Source organism: Hypanus sabinus, chromosome 1, assembly GCF_030144855.1.
Source record: "Hypanus sabinus isolate sHypSab1 chromosome 1, sHypSab1.hap1, whole genome shotgun sequence".
Lineage (NCBI taxonomy): Eukaryota > Metazoa > Chordata > Chondrichthyes > Myliobatiformes > Dasyatidae > Hypanus > Hypanus sabinus.
This window is the reverse complement of record NC_082706.1, coordinates 114,414,399-114,435,730: the sequence shown is the minus strand read 5'-3', so window position 1 is coordinate 114,435,730 and position 21,332 is coordinate 114,414,399. Positions and strand designations below refer to the sequence as shown.

Below are 21,332 nucleotides of genomic sequence, written 5' to 3'. Positions count from 1 at the left end.
GACCCATTGTTCTTTTCTGGATGGGTGAGGCCAGTTAGGTAAAATAACATTGCTTATTCCTGAAGTTGTATCCCAGTTGCAAAATAATCTAATACACTATTATAAATCATTTGAATATTTTGATTGGATTACAGTTTGAAACTAAACTTCATTATTACTTATAGTCACACAAACCTCTCTTAGGATGAGGAAAGCAAATTTGTATGGGCCTTGGTGTTTAAGTTCAAATTTATGGTCATCTGACTCAAAAAATCATAAAATCAAACCTAACAATGTTCCTCCAGACCAGGGTGCACCACAAGAGATATATATATATAAAATATAATTCAAAATGCATATAGTGCACAGCACAAGTAATCAGTACACTGTCTCAGTGATGAGACCTTGGTGGTAGCAGGGTATTCATTAGTCTCATAACCTGAGGGAAGAAGCTGTTACCTAGTCTGGTAGTCCAAATCCTGATGCTTCAGTAGCTTTTTTCTGATGGTACTGGGAAGGTTTTGTTTATTAACTTTGGGAAAATCATAAACAACTTCATTACTGAAAGCTAGAAAATGTGGAAGAATGAGTACTTATGCCATGAAGTTCTGCCAGATGGTCGCCCAAGTTTCTCTGTCATCATGGTATAATTTTGCTTGGCCTGCAGGTTTGTGAATATAATAAACTAAACTATAGGTATATTACACAACCAGGCATCCTTCACTCTTTAGAATTCACTACACAAGAGGTTTAAGTGCTGAGTGTATTCAGGACATGGATTTAGAGATTTCTGGATAATAGTGGAGCGCAGTGAAATGGCTTACAGAGCCGGTTAAGTTAACTAACAGTAATCCAGAAGCCAGAATTCATAACTACCTTGTCAGTTGTGGAATTTGAATTAAATTAATTGGAATTTAAAAAAAAATAATTGAAACTACTGGATAATTGTAAGCCCCATGTTAAAAGACCTGGTACATGTGCACTTGTGTGTGATTATCAGCTGTAAGCATGAGAATCAACTGCTTGACACAACTATTGTTTCTGTTTGCTTTAAAACTGCATTTTGCCCATGTCTGGAGTCAATGGAAGCAGCAATTGAAAATACTTCATAACCCTGAGCAGTTCTGACCTGTGCAATCACCCAAATTCAGTTGTTTACTAATGTTGACAACTTGGCTTCCTTACAGGCTCAGAATATTTTTGTAGTTTCAAGTGTTTTCTTTACCCTGCGTGCAATTCTTATATTAATATATACAAGAGACTGTGCAGATGCTGGAAATCCAAATCTACACATACAAAATGCTGGAGGAACACAGCAGATCAGTCAGCATCCATAGAAATGAAAAAATAGTCAACGTTTCAGGCCGAGGCCCTTTTTCAACGTTGGGGGAGTCCCGCAATCCCGAAGAAGGATCTTGGCCCAAAGCATGCTGTGTGACCTGCTGAGTTCCTCCAACATTTTGGGTGTTTAACTAATAAATATCCACATCTGTGGATTTAATTTCTTTAGGTCCAGTGCTGTGGAGCCCAGTTCAGTACTGTGTATGATTTTTCCAGTCCATTACAGGAAATGCCCTCCCACCATTGAACATATCTATAAGGACCCCTGCCACAGAAAGCAGCTTCGATCATCGAGGACTCCATTCCCTCCCCCAACCCCCCACACCCAAATCCAGGCCATGTTTTCTTCTCACTGCTGCCATTAAGGAGGTGTAGGAGTCTTGGGTCGCACAGCAGGTTCAGGAACAGTAATTACCTTTCAACCATCAGGCTCCTTCACTCACCTCAACACTGAATAATTCTACAACCTATGGCTTCACTTTCAAGGACTCTACAACTCATGTTCTCAATGTATTTATTGTTATTTTTTATTGTATTTGCACAGTCTGTCTTTAACACATTGCTTATTCACCAATGCATGTTGATTTTCATGGTTTTATTGTATCGAATCTACTGCGAATGTCTGCCAAAATCTTGGTAGTACAAGGTGATGTATATGTACTTTGATAATCTACTTTGAACTGTTTTCATGTGGACTGTGTATTTATCAAGGTGTGTCATTAATGTTAGAATACTGTCAGTGTGTGGCCTCATTCTTGGATTGTGGGTTTCCAAAGTGCAGGTGATTGGCGATGGGTGAGACCTGATTTGTGACATGGGGAAATGATGTAGAAGGAATTGATTTCGATTGCTCTGTCAAGGACAAACATATTTGGGATGTATCAAGTGCCCTATATCTGTGCTGTAAGGATATTGGTTTCTGGAGCCTTTGAGCAGATTAAGGACTAATCTTCAGAGTTCACAGCACAGATTAGGTGAAGCATTGTAGGGATATTTAATGGAAATCTATCAAAAATGACTTGTACAGCATTTGTAGAAAACATAATCAACTTAAAACTGTTTTTATCAAGTATTTCCAGATCAGTTGGGATGTTAGTGTTATACTCACATCTCAGGTACAATTTGTTTTAATATTGTAATTACCTCAGTTTTAAATTCCATATGAACATTGATCTGTATGCCCTGGAAATTAGATAAATCTTTATTGCTATTGCAGAAAAGCCTTATTTTAGCTAGGAAAAAGATACATACAGCAGTTTACTCTATGCTGCTTAAGAGTCAGTGTAATTTGGGATGGGACATCTATCTACTTTCCAACACCACTGTGACTCCAGCAGCTTAATTTGCGTGCATGATTTCCCATAGACACAGATTGAAGGGAACCTACGTTCAGTAGAAACTTCACTAAGAAAATGGCTAATTAAGCATGTGTAATAAAGTTGTCCATGGTCTTCTGCCGCTGTTGCACATCCACTTCAAGGTTCAACATGTGCATTCCGATATGTTCTTCGGTACCCCACTGTTGTAATGCATGATTATTTCAGAATCAGGTTTAATATCACTGGCATACGCCATGAAATTTGTTAACTTTTGGCATTGTTAACTACAATGAAATACACGATAAATGCAGAGGAGAAAACTGAGTTACAGTAAGTATTTATGCCTATTAAGTAGTTAAGTTAAAAATAAGTAGTGCAAAAAAAACAGAAATAAAAGTAGTGAGTAAGTGTTCATGGGTTCAATGTCTGTTTAGAAATCGGGTGGCAGAGGGGAAGAAGCTGTTCCCGAATCAAAGAGTGATTTGAATTAATGCTGCTTTCCTGTCAGCTTGACCAGTCTGACTATTCTCCTCAACCTTTCTCATTAGAAAGGTGTTTTGCCCATTGAACTGCTGCTCACTCGATGTTTTTGTTTTTCGCACCATTCTCTGTAAACTCTAGAGACTGTTGTGTGTGAAAATCCCAGGAGATCAGCAGTTTCTGAGATACTCAAACCACCCTGTCTGGCATGAACAATCAGACTGTGGTTAAACTCACTCAAATCACAGTTCTTCCCCCATTCTGATGTTTAGTCTGACAACAAATGAGCCACTTGAGCTTGTCTGCATTCTCTTATGTGTTGAGTTGCTGCCACATGATTGGCTGATTTGTATTAATGAGCAGGTGTACCTAATAAGGTGGCTATCCTTGACATGCACCAACAGGTAGTCTCCAAATTGATCTAAGAAATTGCAGAATTGTGACCTACAATTATATAGGACTTTATTATAAAGTATGCCAAAGGGCTTTTAAACTATAAATTGCAAAAAGTGATATTAGAATAAATGGATCAACCATTATCAGATTAAGCACATCATCTGAAGCTGACGTGCAGTCTGCCTTCAGGAGGGCAAATCCAAGGAAGGCATCCAGCCCAGATGGAGTACCTGGCCATGTACTAAAGACCTGTGCTGACCAACTGGCTGGAGTGTTCACTGAGTTCTTTAATCTCTTGCATCCATGGTGATGAAATGTTTTGAGAAGTTGGTGATGGAACTTATCAGTTCCTGCCTGATTGACAACTTGGATCCACCCCAACTTGCCTATCAGAACCTCAGCAGATGCCATCTCATTGGCTCTTTACTCAATCCTGGAACATCTGGACAACAAAGATGCATACATCAGGATGCTCTTTATCAACTACACCTCAGCATTTAATACCACCATCCCCTCAAAACTAATCAATAATCTCCAAGCCCTTGGGCTCAATGCCTTCTTGTGCAATTGGATCCTGGATTTCCTCACTTGCAGATTCCAGTCAGTTTGGATTGGCAACAACATCTCCACGATCTCCATCAGCACAGGAGCACCATAGGGATGTGTGCTTAGCCCTGCTCTACTCACTTTATACCGGTGACTGTGGGGCTAAGTACAGCTCCAACACTGTATAAAAGTTTGCTGATGACACCACTGTATCAAAGGTGGTGATGAATCAGCACACAGAAGGGAGATTGAGAATTTGGCAGAGTAATTTCAAAATGACAACATCTCACTCAATGTAAGCAAGACCAAGGAATTAATTGTAGGCCAGGAGAGGAAAACCAGAGGCCCATGAGCCAGTCCTCATCAGAAGATCAAAAATGGAGAGGGTTATCAATTTTAAATTCCTGGGTGTTGCTGTTTCAGAGGACATAAATGCAATTGTAAAAAAGCATGGCTGTACCTATGCTTCCTTAAAAGTCTGCAGAGATATGGCATGACATGTGAAACTTTGACAAACTTCTATTGATATGTAATGGAGAGAATATTGACTGGCCACGTCACAGCCTGGTGTGGAAACCAATGCCTTTGAACAGAAAATCCTTCAAAATGTAGTGGCTTTGGCCCAGGACATCATGGATAAAGCCCCCACCCCTCCCCCAATCACTGAGCACATCTACATGGAACAGTATTGTAGAAAGCAGCACTCCTCATTAAAGATCCCTATGTCATGCTCTTTTCTCACTGCTGCAGTCAGAAGGTACAAAAGCCTCAGGACTTGCACCGCCAGGTTCAAGAACAGTTAGTACTCCACAACCATCAGGCTCTTGAACAAAGGGGGTAACTATATTCACTTGTCCAGCCATCGAGATGTTCCCTCAACCAGTGATCTCACTTCAAGGGCTTTATTATCTCATGTTCTCATTATATTGTTTGGCTTGCCGTGTAGGAGGTCACTGGCATATATGGCCTCTCCTACACTATTGTGCCCATAGCAACGCCTTCATTTGATGTCCCTGTTCTTACTGAGTTTGCTAAGTCATGGCATGACCAAGGGTCCAGTGGTATAACTGGGCAGGCAGGCTGGGCTCAACAATCTTGGCTGGCAGCCAGCTTAGGAGAAGGACAACTCTGATTCCAAACCCAGGTAGTTGGAACTTGTTAACCTTGCCAGGGAGTCTGTCTAGGAGAAGGAAATCTCCGATCTTCAACCTACAGATTTATAGTTATCACAGTAGTAGCAGCTCTCTGTATCATTGTAGAACGTCCCCCAGCCTTGAGAATGCAATCTGTCTGTGCACAATGATCCTCGCTATATAGAAGAAAAGTCCTACAGCAATGGAGAATGGGTGAATATGCTGTCCCTCCTGAGGACTCTTCCCTCCTGATCTTCACAAGTGAAGAACTGGCCATCATCATTTGAACTTTGACCTGAATAATGAAGAAGGATTAAAGGAAGAATTTGGGAAAAAAAAAGTTAGGAAGCGAGGAGACTTGAGGAGTTTAGGGCCTTCAGAGCCAAAAGCACAGTCAATATCAGTGAAGTACCTGGATTCAGAAAGGTGCATCTGAAGTTTGGAGATAGTAGGGTTGCTGGGATGGATAGGATGAAGGTAAGATATACAAGGAATTGAAGCCAAAGATGAGAATTTTAAACTGAAGCATCACTGAACTGTGAATTAATGTAGGTCTGAAAAATTGGTGACAGAAGATTGCTACTGTTTTCTAACTCATGAAGTTTCAATGTTGCTGAGGAGACCAGTTGCAGAAACAGGCAGAAGTGACATTTGAGCAGGAGATAATCTGAGACCACGTGGAGTCGGGCAAAATTACTGAGGTGGAATTAGTGGCAGCGAGTACAGCTTTTTTTTTAATGAGATCATTGAGGATGGATATCAGGGACCAGGATGAAGTCAGTTACAAGGGTTTGGGCTGAAGATGAGTGGGGGAAATATCAGGAAAAAATGATAGATAAGTAGTGTGATTGATCAAAGGTGAGTTTATGCCATAAAACTAGATGTCACCATCTTACCTTGGCATTTTGGTTTCTTTAGCTTAAGACTGCTTCAGTAGAGTCATGGAGCAAAACTGCATGGATACAGATCATTCGACCCATTGAATCCATGCTGTCCACAGTGCTCACTCAGCTAGTCCCAATTTCCTGAAATAAGCCCATATCCCTCTAAATCCCATCACTCCATATACCTATCCAAGTGCCTCATAAGTGACATGATGTACCTGTCCCAAACTGGCAGCTTGTTCCGTATACTCTCTACCCTCTGTCAAAATGGTGCCCGTCAGAAATATTTCCCCTCTGAGCCCTAATTTTGGACTCCCCTACCCTGGGAAAAGACTGCTACCATCCATCTCATCTACGCATCCCATAGTTTAAAACATTTCTATAACGTCGACTCTCATTCTCCTGTCAATAAAGATTAGCCTGGCAAGCCTTTCCCTATAACTGGCAACATTTTCTGCACTCTTTTCAGTTTACCACATATTTCTTGTATCAGGATAACCAAAACTGTACACCATGTGGTCTCACTAACAACTTGTACAATGACAACATAATTTCCCAACTACTATGTTCAGTGCCCTGACTAATGAAGGCCAGTGTGCCAAATGCTTTTTTTCACTCCCCTGTCTACCTGTGCCTCTGCTTTCAATGACGATGCATTTAAACTCATGGGTCCCTCTGTTTCATTACACTCCCTAGTGCCCTACCATTCATAATACATCCAAGTATAACCGGTTTGACTTTCCAATTATTTTAACACTTAGTAATTAAAATAATTGCTGCTATAGCTGTTTCCTCATGTTATTATTCTACATGTTTTAACAATGTTTTATTCATTGATCTTTCTGCAATTAAATTATTTGTGGGATACAGTTTACAGCAATTGCTTATCCAGCTTTCAGTTATCTATTTTTAACTATTAAAATAATCCAAGGGCAGATTTCAGCACCCACCTCAACCTCATCACCAGCTCTGCAATACTGTCTTAAACTGAAGTAGGAGGAGGTTTCCCATTCAGTGTTCTCGTTAACCCCCAGATGAATTTCTAAACCCAAGTCCTTTCCACTTGGTCTGGGAGGAAGAAAGTGACAAAAAGTCCAGGTACGATTTCTGGAAAACCAGATCACAGGTGAAATGGACTAAACTTGCATCAATGAAGGATGCTCAATAGCTGTGGCAGGACTTGAATTCTAATTCCTCTTATGAAGTGAAATCAAGCAACATAGGTGACAGAGCTTCACTTCCAGCCGAGCGCAATGCTTTCTATGCTCGCCTTGACTGTCAAAACATGGAGGAACCATCATTAACTCCCACTGCACCCTGTGATTTCAGCCTCTGAGGCCGCTGTGAGGGCCTCCTTCATGGGGGGTGAACCCTCAGAAAGCATCTAGCCAAGTACTAAAGATCTGTGCTGATTAGCTGGCAGGAGTGTTCACTGAGATCGTTAACCTCTTGCTTTCCTAGTCTGAGGTACCCACCTGCTTCAAACAGGCTTCAATTATACCTCAGAAGGATGTGGAAACAGGCCTCGATGACTATTGTCCACTTGCGTTCACAGTGATGAAATGATTTGAGAGGTTGCTGATGAGGCATATCAACTCCTGCCTGAATTTTGATTCCGATATGCTCCAACAAGCCTACTGGCATATCAAGTCCACTGCAGATGCCATTTCATTGGCTCTTCACTCAGCCCTGGAACATCTGGGCAACAAAGATGCCTACGCTAGGATGCTGTTTATAGACCACAACTTGGCATTCAACTTGGCATCCCCTCAAATGCCAATTTTCCTTCATTATGTTCACCTCAACCACTGGCTATAAAAGTATTGTCACCATTTAGTTTATGGAGTTTTTCCTTCTTCAGTTTTCTTTGTGTCAAATGGTTTTTGTGATGGGTGTAGTGTGGTGGATAGTGCCTGTCAGTCTAGTTTTCAGCTTCCAATACTGGCTAGCAGTTTTGTGAAAAGGAGAGCAGAATGTGTAAGTCTCTCCCTGCCAATAAAAAGCCTCTCCAACAGCAAGCTCTGTGTGTTCTTGAACCAGATCCCCAGCTGTGGGCAACTAGCCCCACTTCCTTGTGGGTGGCCTCGGGAGAGCTGAAGACCACAGGAAAATCCAGAGGGGAGCCCCAAAAGCAGCTGGACATCACTGAACATCCTTACGGCAGCTCCTGCAGCCAAACTGGCTCCAAACATATTGTTTCACTTTCCTTTGGACTACACTGGTGAAGCTGAGAGGGAATCTTGATGGGCATCCCAACATCTCCACCCAGGCTTGAACCATAGCGCACACCCATTGTCCTTCGAGACAGATGGGAGCCATTGTCATCATCATTTTTCTCTCCTTTCAATTTACTGTGAATGTAATGCATTCCCAAAAAGCATTACTGGTTTATGCCAGTGACTGTGCTGCACCTGCAGGTTAGCAAATCTCTAAAATTCATCCTTACAGAAATGGTCCCTTTTGTCCACCATCAAATATTAATCTTGTTTCACAGCATTTGACCTGTGGCCTTCACTGCCTTGGTGACTCTTTAGTGCTTTTGAAATATTGCTAGAGACTCTGCCCTCATTAATATATTTCAGAATATACCACATGGATGGCTGATTTTAAATTCTTGTCACTGCACAGTCCAAAGGTTTAGGTTAACGGGTCATTGAAAATTGTCCCGTGATTAGGCTAGATTAAATTGGGGTATTGCTGGGTGGCCTGGCTTGAAATAAATTGTTGTCTTTATTGGATATTCAGAAAGCCTTCCTTGATTGCTCATCACCGTCCTCCCAGTGGAACGAATTGAATGAGGCTAATCTAACATTTTGGACATAATTTAAGAGACTATGATGATGTAATAGCGATCAATTGCCAACTTGTGTAAAGCATTAATTGCCTTGCTGAAGCTGAAATTTCTGATTGACCGTGAATGCCTCCTGTATGCAACAAGGCCTACAGTCTCAGATGGTAGGGCATGCAAAACTTACACTTGTATCGTTTATCTTCACTGATCCTAGTAGGCCAAGGAGATTTTTTTGGGGGGGGGGTCAAATATAAACTGAATTTAACTTAGTTTTATCATAAGAGTAAATGATTGGTCATAAAATCAAAAATCCAAAATTGTGACAATTTCCATGGATGTTTTTTTCCTGTGAAGCACAATGTAAGTGCAAAACTGGTCGGTTTACTATCTGGTTGAACAGAACCAAGGCAAAACAGTAATAGGACAAACTTGTGAAATTAGAGTATTAGTCAGATCCAGCATTGAAGTATCTTAAGAGAAGTGCTGTCTTGTGACAGGTGAAACAGTACTGAGAGATTCCTAATAGAGTTGGATTCCAACAATGGGTCCTAATGATGAGGAATGTTGAGATTTGTGAGGTATTTATCGTTGCTTGAACACTAACTCTTAAAGACTTCAAGTCTAATTTGAGAAGGAGGTAATACAAGTTGCATGTTCCCTGAGATGTGGAATTCTGAATCAGCATGCTTAGTTATGTTTCTGTTCTTGTCTCCAACTAGCCACAATGGAATATTTCTCATTCTTTTCTCAGCTTTAGCTATGAGTAACTGAGACAGATGAGGCCCTGTTGTAGTATAGGAATTTGGACTAGCAGTGACCTCATTCTTGGTTTGAACTCTTGCAGACTTGTAAGCCAGTTTCTCTGCCAGATTTTAAATGCAGAATAAATGAGGCCAGTCCACATAAACATACAAGACAAAAAATGTGAATTCTGCTTCAATCGGATATTTATCAAATCTGTTGGAACTTACTTGTATTTATATGTAAAAAGTTTAAGAAAAGGAGAACTTTGTTAAGGGAAGATGTGTCTTATTTGAGATATTCAAGCATGTAAAGACAATTAACAAAACTGATGTAAACAAATTACTCACGTTGAATAAGCTAATTGAATTGGCTTATTAAATTATTTATTATTGTCACATATCAAGGTCCAGTGTAACACTTGTTTTGATGCTTCCCATACAGACCATTTCATTAGAATAGTGTATTGAAGAAGTACGAGGGAAAATAACAGCAGAATGCAGAATAAAGTATTGTCGTTACAGAAAAAGTGCAATAAGGTACAAGACAAAGGGGTAGATTGTGAAGCCAAGAGTCCATTTTATTGTGCCGGGGAGCATTGAATGGTCTCTTGACAGTGGGATATAAACTGGTTCAAGCTTTTGTATCGCCTGCCTGAAGGGAGTGAGGAGGTGAAAAGAGAATGTCTCAGGGTGGGTGGTTGGTAAGCTCTTTGGTTATGTTGGCTACAGTGAGAAATCTGGGGTAGACAAAGTCCATGCAGGGGAGGCTGGTTTCCATGGTCTGCTGAGCTGTGTCTACAACTCTGTAGTTTCTTGTGGTCATGTACAGAGCAGCTGCCGTACCAAGTTGTAATGCATCTGGATAATGCTATCTATACTGCATCAGTAAAAAATTGGTGAAGGTCAACCTGGACATACCAAATTTCTTTTGCCTTCTGAGCAAGTAGAGGCACTGGGAAGCTTCCTTAGCTATGATATCATAGGTGCTGTCCTCCCTAAAAACCTGAAGCTTTCAACCCCTTTGACTTCAGCACAATTGATATAAACAGATGGACACCACCCCTTCTCTAAAATTGCAAACTTCTACGACTCAATTTCTCTGAATGAAGCAGGTTGTCATCATACTGCACCTGTCATGACAGTGTTGTAGATAAAACTGAAGCATTTCTTTGCATTGACGTCATCCTCCCAAATCACCAAGAAAATAACAGGTAGTAATTTTAAATAACCTGACTGATCTATAGTGGTGTCTAGAATAAAGCGCGCACAAGCTACTTTTCCACTGCGTGGCTTCCAAAAAGTTTGTTTCCTTACTGCCTTTGCTTGTGTGGCTTCCTTACTATGTCATTCTGAAACCTGTTATTGGTGCTTCAAACCATATAACTAATACCAGTGTGTGGGTGTATGAGTTACACCCACGTAATTGACCAACAGATATGTTGCTGGGAAGCAAGCGTGCGTCATTAAAGATTAACATTGTGAATGTAAGACAGCTTCTTCGGAGACTGATGGTACAGATGACATCTGCTCAATGTCGGCAAATGACCAATACTGAAACCATCAGAATAAAAAGGCTTTGAATAGTGCTAGGTTTTCTGTTCTTCCTGTTGAAGGTTGATTTCCTCTTAGACACTTTGTCCTCCTTGTGTCTTTGGTATGTTGAGCTAATAATAGCCAAAAGCTAAAGTTGTGGGTAAAGCGATCTTTTTTTATTAAAAAAAAATCAACTTGAAAGGCAAGATTTTAATTTAAAAAAAAATTAGAGGGAGGAGGAGATAAATGGAGAGAGAATGGAGGAAATATGAAAACTGAGGTCATCCTGTGGTAAGGTGAATTTCTAGTCACACACTTTGGTGCTTACTTCAACTATATTAAGTCAATTAATCTTTTGGATACAGTCACAGAGTTGTAGAGTCATACAGCATTGGAAAGTGCCTTTCAGGCTATCTAGTCCATGCTGACCAAGGTGCCTATCTAAGCTAGTCCCTTTTATATGCAGTTGGCCCATATCCCACTAAACTCTCGTTATTTATGTACTACTTGTCTAAGTACTGGTTGTGTTATTAATGTACCTGCCTCAACCATCTCCTCTGGCAGTTCACCCTCAAAAGGGTGAAAAGTTGCCCCTCAAGCTTCTATTGAATCACCCCTTTCTCACCTTAACCCCATGTCCTACACATCAGAATGTAGGATGGATGCAGATGATGGATCCCTGATCAACCCCACATCAATAATGACTGCTAAAAGAAAGAGGGTAAGAAGTGAGTTCTGATCTATTTTACTACATGGACACTCATTTCCTGCCCTAAAATCCACTCTCTTCAGTTTGCACCCGGAATCTACACACTCCCTGGCTCTTCTTCCAACCTTCCATTTTATGATGCTGAAACATACAGTCCAGGGATCTACTCAGTAATTTGAATCTACTGCCTTTTGGACAATCATGTGCATATCTCCTTAAGGTTGTGTAGTCCAAGCCCGGCATTCTGCATGTTATCTCTGGCAGTTAGTCAGGTGGAGTTGCTGTGCTCCTGTAGATGCCCTAACTCCCCTCAACCTGCCTATGATAAACCCTGCATCAGAAAATTTGGGTTTACTGGCAGCATTGACATAGAAATAATGGTTATTTGTCCAGGTGTTGGATATTATTCAAAATCTCCAGTCATGGAGGCAGAGAAAAAGAAAATAGACACGAGAAAAACTGTGAATAAATAAAGTGCTGTATTATTACAGCTTTAGTTTGAAGGTTCAATTCTATCAATTTCCAAATCAAACATCTACATAAGAACATAACAAAACAGAAGGCAGGAAAAGAATGTGTAAATAATTTTTTTTTTTCCCTCTGCACTTGTGGCTACATCATGTGGTTCTGGAGATGTGGCAGATGCACAGAGAGGAACAGTAAACTGAACTGTTACCAAGATCAGCAAAACTGAGCTGCAAGAATTTGAAGAGGTGGGATTGTTCACTCTGAGGAAGTGAAGCTATCAAACTCTAAAGAGCATGAGATTTGCTTCGGGCCCATAACCTTCGTCAGGACTAACTGAAAGAAAAGATAGTAAGTTCTTTCAGTTAGTCCTGATGAAGGGTCTCAGCCCGAAATGTCAACAGTGCTTCTCCCTATAGAAGCTGCCTGGCCTGCTGTGTTCCACCAGCATTTTGTGGATGTTGCTTGAATTTCCAGCATCTGCAGATTTCCTCATGTTTGAGATTTGCTTATTGGTTTATTGTCACTTATGTCAAGATTTGGACAGACATAATTACATTGAGGTAGAAGGAAGAAAACGAAATGCAGAAGTGTTCTAGTTACACAGAACGTATAATGCAAATAGAAAAATAAAGTGCAAGGCCTACGATGAGTTAGACTGGGAGCCCAGGAGGTCATGAGTTCATTCTTTAGCATACAAGAGGTCAATTCCAAAGTCTAATTAACAGTGGACTAGAAATTGTTATTGAGTCTGGTAGGTCATGATCTCAGGCTTTTGCATCTTTTGCCCAAAGGTAAAGGGGAGAAAAGAAAGCAGCTGGGATCAAGGGTCCTTGATTACACTGGCTGCAAAGTAGCTGGAAGCAATGGATGGAGTCGATGGAAAGGAGGTTGATTTATGTGTTGGTTTACACTGAAGATGTGTACTTATAAGAACTTAGTGTCTGGGATTGCTTGCTCTGAGGAAGAGAAGACTAACGCTAGATTGTGTTTGTGATTAAGAAAGTCAGTGGAGGTTTCAGTTACAGTAAGAAATGTTAGGCCACAGCTGAATCTATGGGCCCAGTTTGATCTGCTCACATGGAAGCTTGAAAAAGATACTAAGAAGGATCACTAAGGTTAGTTTCCACGTCACAGCATCAAGGAATATTTTGTTTCACTTAACATTGAATTATGGATGATTTAGCTGACAATTTTTCCAAGATGATTGCATTTGATTGTGTGTGTGTTACAAGCTGCCTCAAATAAATGTTTCTTGGCCTTCCCAACACTATTTCAAGTTGCAAGGAAGCAGAGTTAGGTTTAATTGCTAGGAAGCACCTCTTTCTACAGGGAATAATGCAACTCTGAAATCCTGCAGTATACTTGACTATGTCGAGTACCTATTAATGAAAGCTGGATGCCTGTCCAGAGGTAGTAGTGCAAGAGGTGCTATCTCCAAATAGTTTTAAGAGCTTATACATTGTTACCATAAATAACAACCTGAGTCTCAACATGGAGAAGACAAAAGAGATTATTGTGAACTTCAGGAGGTTGTAGGTCAAACACTCTCCATTGCACACCAGTGGTTCTGCAATAGAGAGAGTGAAGAGCACAGAGTTCCTTAGTGTGTTCTTAATGGACAGTCTAACCTGGATTCATAACACTTCCTTACCAGTTAAGAAGGCACAGCAGCATCTACGTTTTCTGAGGAGATTGAGGCATGCAAAGCTCTCTAACCCCATTCTAGCAACTTTCTACAGGGGCACCATCGAGATTGTTCTGTCTGGCTGCATCATTGTGTGGTGTGGTATGGAGGCTGCATGGTATCAGACTGAAAGAGCCTACAGAGGATAGTAAAAACTATCGAGAGGATCATAGCATTCTCCCTACCCCTCCCCCCCCCCCCATGTGTGACATTTATTGGGAGTGTCGTATATGAACAGCCCAAAACATTGTAAGGATCTCTCCCACCCATCTCACAATCTGACCCACTACCATCAGGAAGGAGGCACAGGAGCATCAGGACTAGGACTGCTGGACTGAGTAACAGCTTCTTCCCTTGGACAGCTTGAGCATGTAGATATTACGAAAGGGGATGTGCTGGAGCTTTTGGAAAGCATCAAGTTGGGTAAATCGCTGGGAATGGACAAACTGTACCCCAGGCTACGGTGGGAGGCGAGGGAGGAGATTGCTGAGCCTCTGGCGATGATCTTTGCATCATCAATAGGGATGGGAGAGGTTCTGGAGGATTGGAAAGTTGTGAATGTTTTTTCCTTTATTCAAGAAATGGAGCAGAGATAGACCAGGAAGTTATAGACCAGGGAATCTTACCTCAGTGGTTGGTAAGTTGATGGACAAGATCCTGAGAGGCAGGATTTATGAACATTTGGAGAGGTATAATATGATTAGCAGTAGTCAGCATGACTTTGTCAAGGGCAGGTTGTGCCTTATGAGCCTGACTGAATTTTTTGAGGATGTGACTAAACAGATAGATGAATAAAGAAGAGTAGATGTAGAGTATATGGATTTCAGCAAGGCATTTGATAAGGTACGCCATGCAAGGCTTATTGAGAAAGTAAGGAGGCATGGGATCCAAGGGGACATTGCTTTGTGGATCCAGAACTGGCTTCCCACAGAAGGCAAAGAGTGGTTGTAAACGGGTCATATTCTGCATGGCGATCGGTCACCAGTGGAGTGCCTTGGGGATCTGTTCTGGGACCCTTACTCTTCGTGATTTTTGTAAATGACATGGATGAGGAAGTGGAGGGATGAGTTAGTAAGTTTGCTTATGACACAAAGGTTAGAGGTGTTGTGGATAGTGTGGAGGGGTGTCAGAGGTTAAGACGGAACATTGATAGGATGCAAAACTGGGCTGAGAAGTGGTAGATAGAGTTCAACCCAGATAAGTGTGAAATGATTCATTTTGGTAGGTCAAGTATAATGGAAGAATATAATATTAATGGTAAGACTCTTGGCAGTGTGGAGGGTCAGAGGGATCTTGGGGTCCGAGTCCATAGGATGCTCAAAGCAGCTGCGCAGGTTGACTCTGTGGTTAAGAAGGCGTATGGTGTACTGGCCTTCATCAATCCTGGAATTGAATTTAGGAGCCGAGAGGTAATGTTGCAGCTTTCTAGGACCCTGGTCAGACCCCACTTGGAGTACTGTGCTCAGTTCTGGTTGCCTCACTACAGGAAGGATGTGGAAGCCATAGAAAGGGTGCAGAGGAGATTTACAAGGAAGTTTCCTGGATTGGGGAGCAAGCCTTATGAGAATAGGTTGAGTGAACTTGGCCTTTTCTCCTTGGAGCAAAGGAGAATGAGAGGTGACCTGATAGAGGTGTACAAGATGATGAGAGGCATTGATGGTGTGGATAGTCAGAGGCTTTTTCCCAGGGCTGAAATGGTTGCCACAAGAGGACACAGGTTTAAGGTGCTGGGGAATAGGTACAGAGGAGAGGTTAGGGCTAAGTTTTTTACTCAGTGTGGTGAGTGCGTGGAATGGGCTGCCGGCAACCGTGGTGGAGGCGGATATGTTGGGGTCTTTTAAGAGGCTTTTAGACAGGTATCTAGAGCTTAGTAAAATAGAGGGCTATAGGTAAGCCTAGTCATTTCTAAGGTAGCGACATGCTTGGCATAAATTTGTGGGCTGAAGGGCCTGTAATGTGCTGCAGGTTTTCTATGTTTCTATGACTGAGACTAATGGATACTTTGCCTCCACTGAGCTCTCGTCACTAGGACATTGAGTTGTTCACTGTTTAGTTGTGCTGCACTTCACATGCATTTTGAATTATATTTCATTAAATTAGTTGTAGTATTTTGCTTTTATGTGCTGTGTGTGATTATACAGTATGTATTGTGGGTATACTGTGGTCCAGAGGAATGCTGTTTCATTTGGTTGTATATATGGATAGTCAGATGACAATGAATTGAACTTTAATTCCAACAGCATGTTCCTAGTTGCTCCAGATCCCAGCCTCTGCAGTATCTTGGACAGGGGTAAAGAAATGACCAGTAGCAAAGAGTCTTCTTTCAGAGTCTTCAAAGATGTCACATCTTATCTGGACCTGTCTGATGAAGAATGCATGGTTGCTCAGGTTATCACTGAAATATGTGATATTTTTATTGATGTGCCATAGAAAACATTCTATCTTGATGCAATACAACTTGTTATGACAATGGATCTGCCTTTGATCCCAAGAAACTTCAGAGTTGTGGATGCAGCTCAGTACATCACAGAAACCAGCCTTTCCTCCATGGATTCTGGGTACACTTCTCATTGCCTCAGTAAAGTATCCAGCACTATCGAAGACCCCACCCATTCTGGACATTCTCTTTTCTGCCCACTCCCATCAAGCAGAATATATAAGAGCCTGAAAGTACATATCACCAGGCCATTTCTATCCCCTTGTTATAAGTCTACCAAACCGTTCTCTAATATGAAAAGATGGACTCTTGACCACATCATCTACCTTGTTGTGCCCTTGCACCTTGGCGTCAACCTGCACAACACTTTCTCTGTAATTGTAACACTTTATTCTGCACTCTGTTTTTGTTTTACCTTGTATTACTGCAATGCACCATTGTAAGATTGATCTGTATAAGCAAGAGCAGTTTTTCACTCTACCTTGGTGCAGTAATATATACATTTATTTACCAATATTCTATGTGAATATATTCCTCCACATATTTGTGCCTAGCTGCTCTTTCTGTGGAGGTCAAAGCACTGTGACTCAACTTTTTTGTTCCTGGATCATTCCATGTGGCTGAAACAGTTTCTAGCCTTGCCTCACAAATTTCTGCTCACAGGTGCAGCAGGGGCGTTACCCAACTCTGTTACCTTGGGCAACATTTCACTGCCTTAACTTTCAATGAGAATCAGGTGACTTTTTGGTAATGGAATTTGCCTCTACTCTGAGAAGTTTTTGTAGAGTCCACATTACCAGATATTTTCAGTGTCAGACACGATGGAGATGGATGGATTTTTAGGGGTTTTTTCCTCTTGTGCTTTCTCTAGTTTCTGATTTTATTTATGTTGTCCTACCTACACGGAAGTTAAGCAAAGTCTTTTAACTAACACCACCCCCACTGTTTGTGCCATTTACAATGAAATTACAAGAGATGCAAAACCTTACTTACACCCTTCCTGTAAGCTGGGGACCCAAAAACTTCCTTTAGGTCTAATTGTATTTTTTCTAAATTGACTTACTGTATTCCATATACCCTCATCTTCACTCCTGGTTTTATCAGTTACTTAAAGCGTGCTTCACTACCAATAATTTGCAAATCTAACTAAGAGCCACTTTGATATGCAAAGTGTCCTGTTTCTCTCCTCCAAGATGCCACTCCACCTGCTGTGTTTCAAGTCTCTTAATTTCTTCCTATCCACAAGTACAACATGTATTGGAAAGCTGCTTTTCACAGACTTCAAACAATTCTGTTCTTGTCTGTTTACAACTGTAAAATTCACTTGTTTTTGGCTATCAGCTGAACAGTAAAATTAACAAATACTACACACAGTGTTAGAGGAACGCAGCAGGTCAGGCAGCATCTATGGAAAAAAGTACAGTTAATGTTTCTGGACAAAACCCTTCAACATTTTGTGTGTGTTGCTTGGATTTCCATCATCTATAGATTTTTCTCTTGTTTAAAATATACACATTTTACAAAATAAGGCAATTATGACTTGTATACTAGCCAGTTGTGGATTTTTCTTTTGGTAACATAATGTATGTTAGAATAATGCTGATGGTTAGGCAAAGGAACCACACAGGAATAACATTTTTCCTTGATTATTTTATTTCATTACTTTCTATTCTATCAAGTTATATTAATTTTCTTCCAAGGTTAATCAGAAAGAATGGGTTTGTCATTGAAGACTTCAAACATTACATGTTATTAATAAGATTCTCCTTGCGCTGGTTGTCTTTGTGTAACTAGCAGTTGGAATACAGGCTCATGTTGAACTATGCTTGTTTTATCCGCGGAGACATCACCTGAAATACAAAATGTGGATGAAAGTCTCAGGCACAGATGCATAACATGGATAATAGTCTAAGTTTGTATGAAGTTTAGATCAGGTCAGATTAGAAATTCTAACTGACAACAGTGATAGAAAACGCTGGTTAATATTAAAACTGAACATGTGAAAATCATTGTAAGTGGTATGACACGTGTGCACACAGCTGCCAGAATTACAATTATTCATTACAGTCAGACAGTGCCCCACAATGATACCCCTTAACTAAATCCAAACTTTTCTTTCCTCCTTTTACAAGCATCAATTATTCATAGTGAAAATCAAATGATAGTCGAATATGTGCTTTTTTTTTAAAAACCATCTTCACAAAGTTCTTCCTATAAAAGGTGTGAGCTAGAATTTGAACCTGTCCCCACTGGAGGGGCACAAATACACATAAAAATGCGTCTTTAATTTCTTATTGATCCCAGGAAAAACAAATACCCTGACCCCCCTCGTCACATACTGAGTTCCAGATAATGAATAAAAAAAGGCCATTTAGTCCTTGAGTTCATCCCTTTCACAATCCAGCTTTAAACTTGCATGTCACAGATTCTGCCTCACTAATTATAATCTACTGAAGGAAATCACTACATAAACAATTCCTTATGGACTACAATTTTCCAGCAAACTCTTCATCAGCAACTGGCTTGAGGATATAGAACCTTGAACATAGAAGAGTAGGAACAGGCCTTTCGGCCCACAATGTTGTGCTGAACCAATTAAATTAGTAATCAAATGGTTAACTAAACTAGTCTCTTCTGCCTACACAATGTCTATATCCTTCCATTGTTCTCCCATTCACATATCAGAAAAGTGGTAGATGGTATTCAATCCGGACAAGTGTGAGGTGATGCATTTTGGAAGGACAAACAAGAAGGCTGAGTACAAGGTTAATGGTTGGTTACTTAAGAGTGTGGATGAACAGAGGGACCTTGGGGTTCAAATCCATACATCCCTCAAGGTTACTGCACAGGTTGATAGGGTAGTTAAGAAGGCCAATGTGATGCTAGGCTTCACTAATAGGGGGATTGAGTTCAAGGGGAGAGAGATCATGTTGCAACTCTACAAATCTCTGGTGAGACCACACTTAGAGTATTGTGTTCAATTCTGGTCACCTCTTTATAGGAAGAATGTGGAAGCTATGGAGAGGCTGCAGAGGAGATTTACCAGGATGTTGCCTGGATTGGAAAACAAGTTTTATGAAGCAAGGTTAGCAGAGCTGGGACTTTTCTCTTTGGAGCGTAGAAGGATGAGAGGGGACTTGATAGAGGTCTACAAGATTATGAGAGGCATAGACAGGGTGGATAGTCAGTACCTATTTACCAGGGCACCAATAGCAAACACCAGAGGGCATATGTACAACATTAAGGGAGAGAAGTTTAGGGGAGACATCAGGGGTAAGTGTTTTTTTTACACGGAGGTTTGTGAGTGCCTGGAATGACTTGCCAGGGATGGTGGTAGAGGCTAAAACATTAGGGGTATTTAAGAGCCTCTTAGGCATATGGATGAAAGAAAAATGGAGGGTTATGGGGTAGTGTGGGTTTAGTACTGTTTTTTAAGGATTATATGGGTTGGCACAACATGGAGGGCTGAAGGGCCTGTACTGTGCTGTAGTATTCTAGTGTCTTGTAATACTCCCATTATTTTTCCTACTCCAATTTAATACTTGCCCACAAGGTCCATACTTATCCTGATTTATAGCTCTTTTAAAACTTAAGGAGTTGTGTTCACTGTTTCATGACTGTTCACCCACTGAAATAGCCTTCAGAATCAGAATTTTTCACTAAGTTAAATTTGAGATTTCTTGCCCTTTGACTTGACAATCTATATGTAAAATCTGTAAAATGTTGGCCTGAATATTGGCCCAAGTTACCTTTCTAATCAGTGAGAACATAACAGGAAATTATAGGCTAGTGAACTTTAAGGAATTTATTGGAGACTATAGTCAGAGATAGGATCTATTTGCATCAGGAAAAACATAGACTTTTAGAATAATTAACATAGCTTTGTGTAGGGGAGCTCCTGTTTTACAAATCTTGAGATTTTTGTAGAGATGATGAAGAGGAGTGATGAAAGCAGGACAGTGGATTTGTATACATGAACTTCAGTAAAGTATTGATAAATCTCTCATCGTAGGCTGATCCAGAAGATTAAGCACATGGGACTCGTGGAGACATGTTAGACTGGATTCAGCATGGGCATAGTGGAGGACTGTTATTTAGACTAACATCTGTGACCAGTGATGTTCTGCAGGGGTCATTGCTAGTACCATTGTTGTTTTTAAATGATTTGGATTAAAGCTTAGGCTGGCTGATTGGTATATTTGTAGAGAACACAAAAATTGAAGGAGTTTGATTAGTGAGGAAGGATTCAGCAGAATAGAGTCCAGTTGGCAATACCATTTGAGAATTGGCAGATGGAGTTCAATGTGGACAAATACAAGTTGCTGCACTCTGTGTGAGGAAAGTATGCAGTAAATAAGATGGTCCAACACCATAGCTTCCAGAAAATGACAACATAAGTGGATAAGGTGCCAAAATAAAAAGCATATGACATCCTTGTCTTCATCAGTCAGGATGCTGCATATAAAAGTTGGGAAACATTTACACCTGGCATATTGTGTGCATTTCAGATCAATATATTATAGGAAGAATGTTGACACTTTGGAGAGGGTACAGAAGTAGTTCACCAGGAGGTTGCCTGGATTAGGGGATTCGCTACAAGGAGAGATTGGATAAACCTAGATTGCTTTATCTCGAGCATCTAAAGACAAGGGGCAATTTGATCGGAGTGTATTAAACTTTATGAGAGGCATAGTGAGGGTAAACAGTCAGAGCTTTTTCTCCAGGATGGAAATAGCATTTTATTCTCACACGTCAATGAATCAGTTTTTAAAAAAAAAATCACTCCCTACTTGTACATACCGTAGTTCTTTCCTTTGGCTTGATTTTTTTCTTTCCACTCTTTTCTATAAGTGTATACCTCAGATAAATACTACGTGGAGATTTGTGAT

The 21,332-nt window shown here is 40.7% G+C and overlaps 1 protein-coding gene across 1 annotated transcript in view; it reads right to left on the bottom strand.

Annotated features, from left to right (window-relative positions):
- Positions 1 to 18,085: 18,085 nt before the first annotated feature.
- Positions 18,086 to 21,332, bottom strand: part of tg (thyroglobulin) — a 350,909-nt gene continuing 347,662 nt past the window's right edge. Inside the window, exon 50 of the mRNA XM_059987817.1 lies at positions 18,086 to 18,293. Within this exon, the coding sequence (XP_059843800.1) occupies positions 18,196 to 18,293 (98 nt within the window). The 3' untranslated portion in view covers positions 18,086 to 18,195. The remainder of the gene's footprint in view (positions 18,294 to 21,332) is intronic.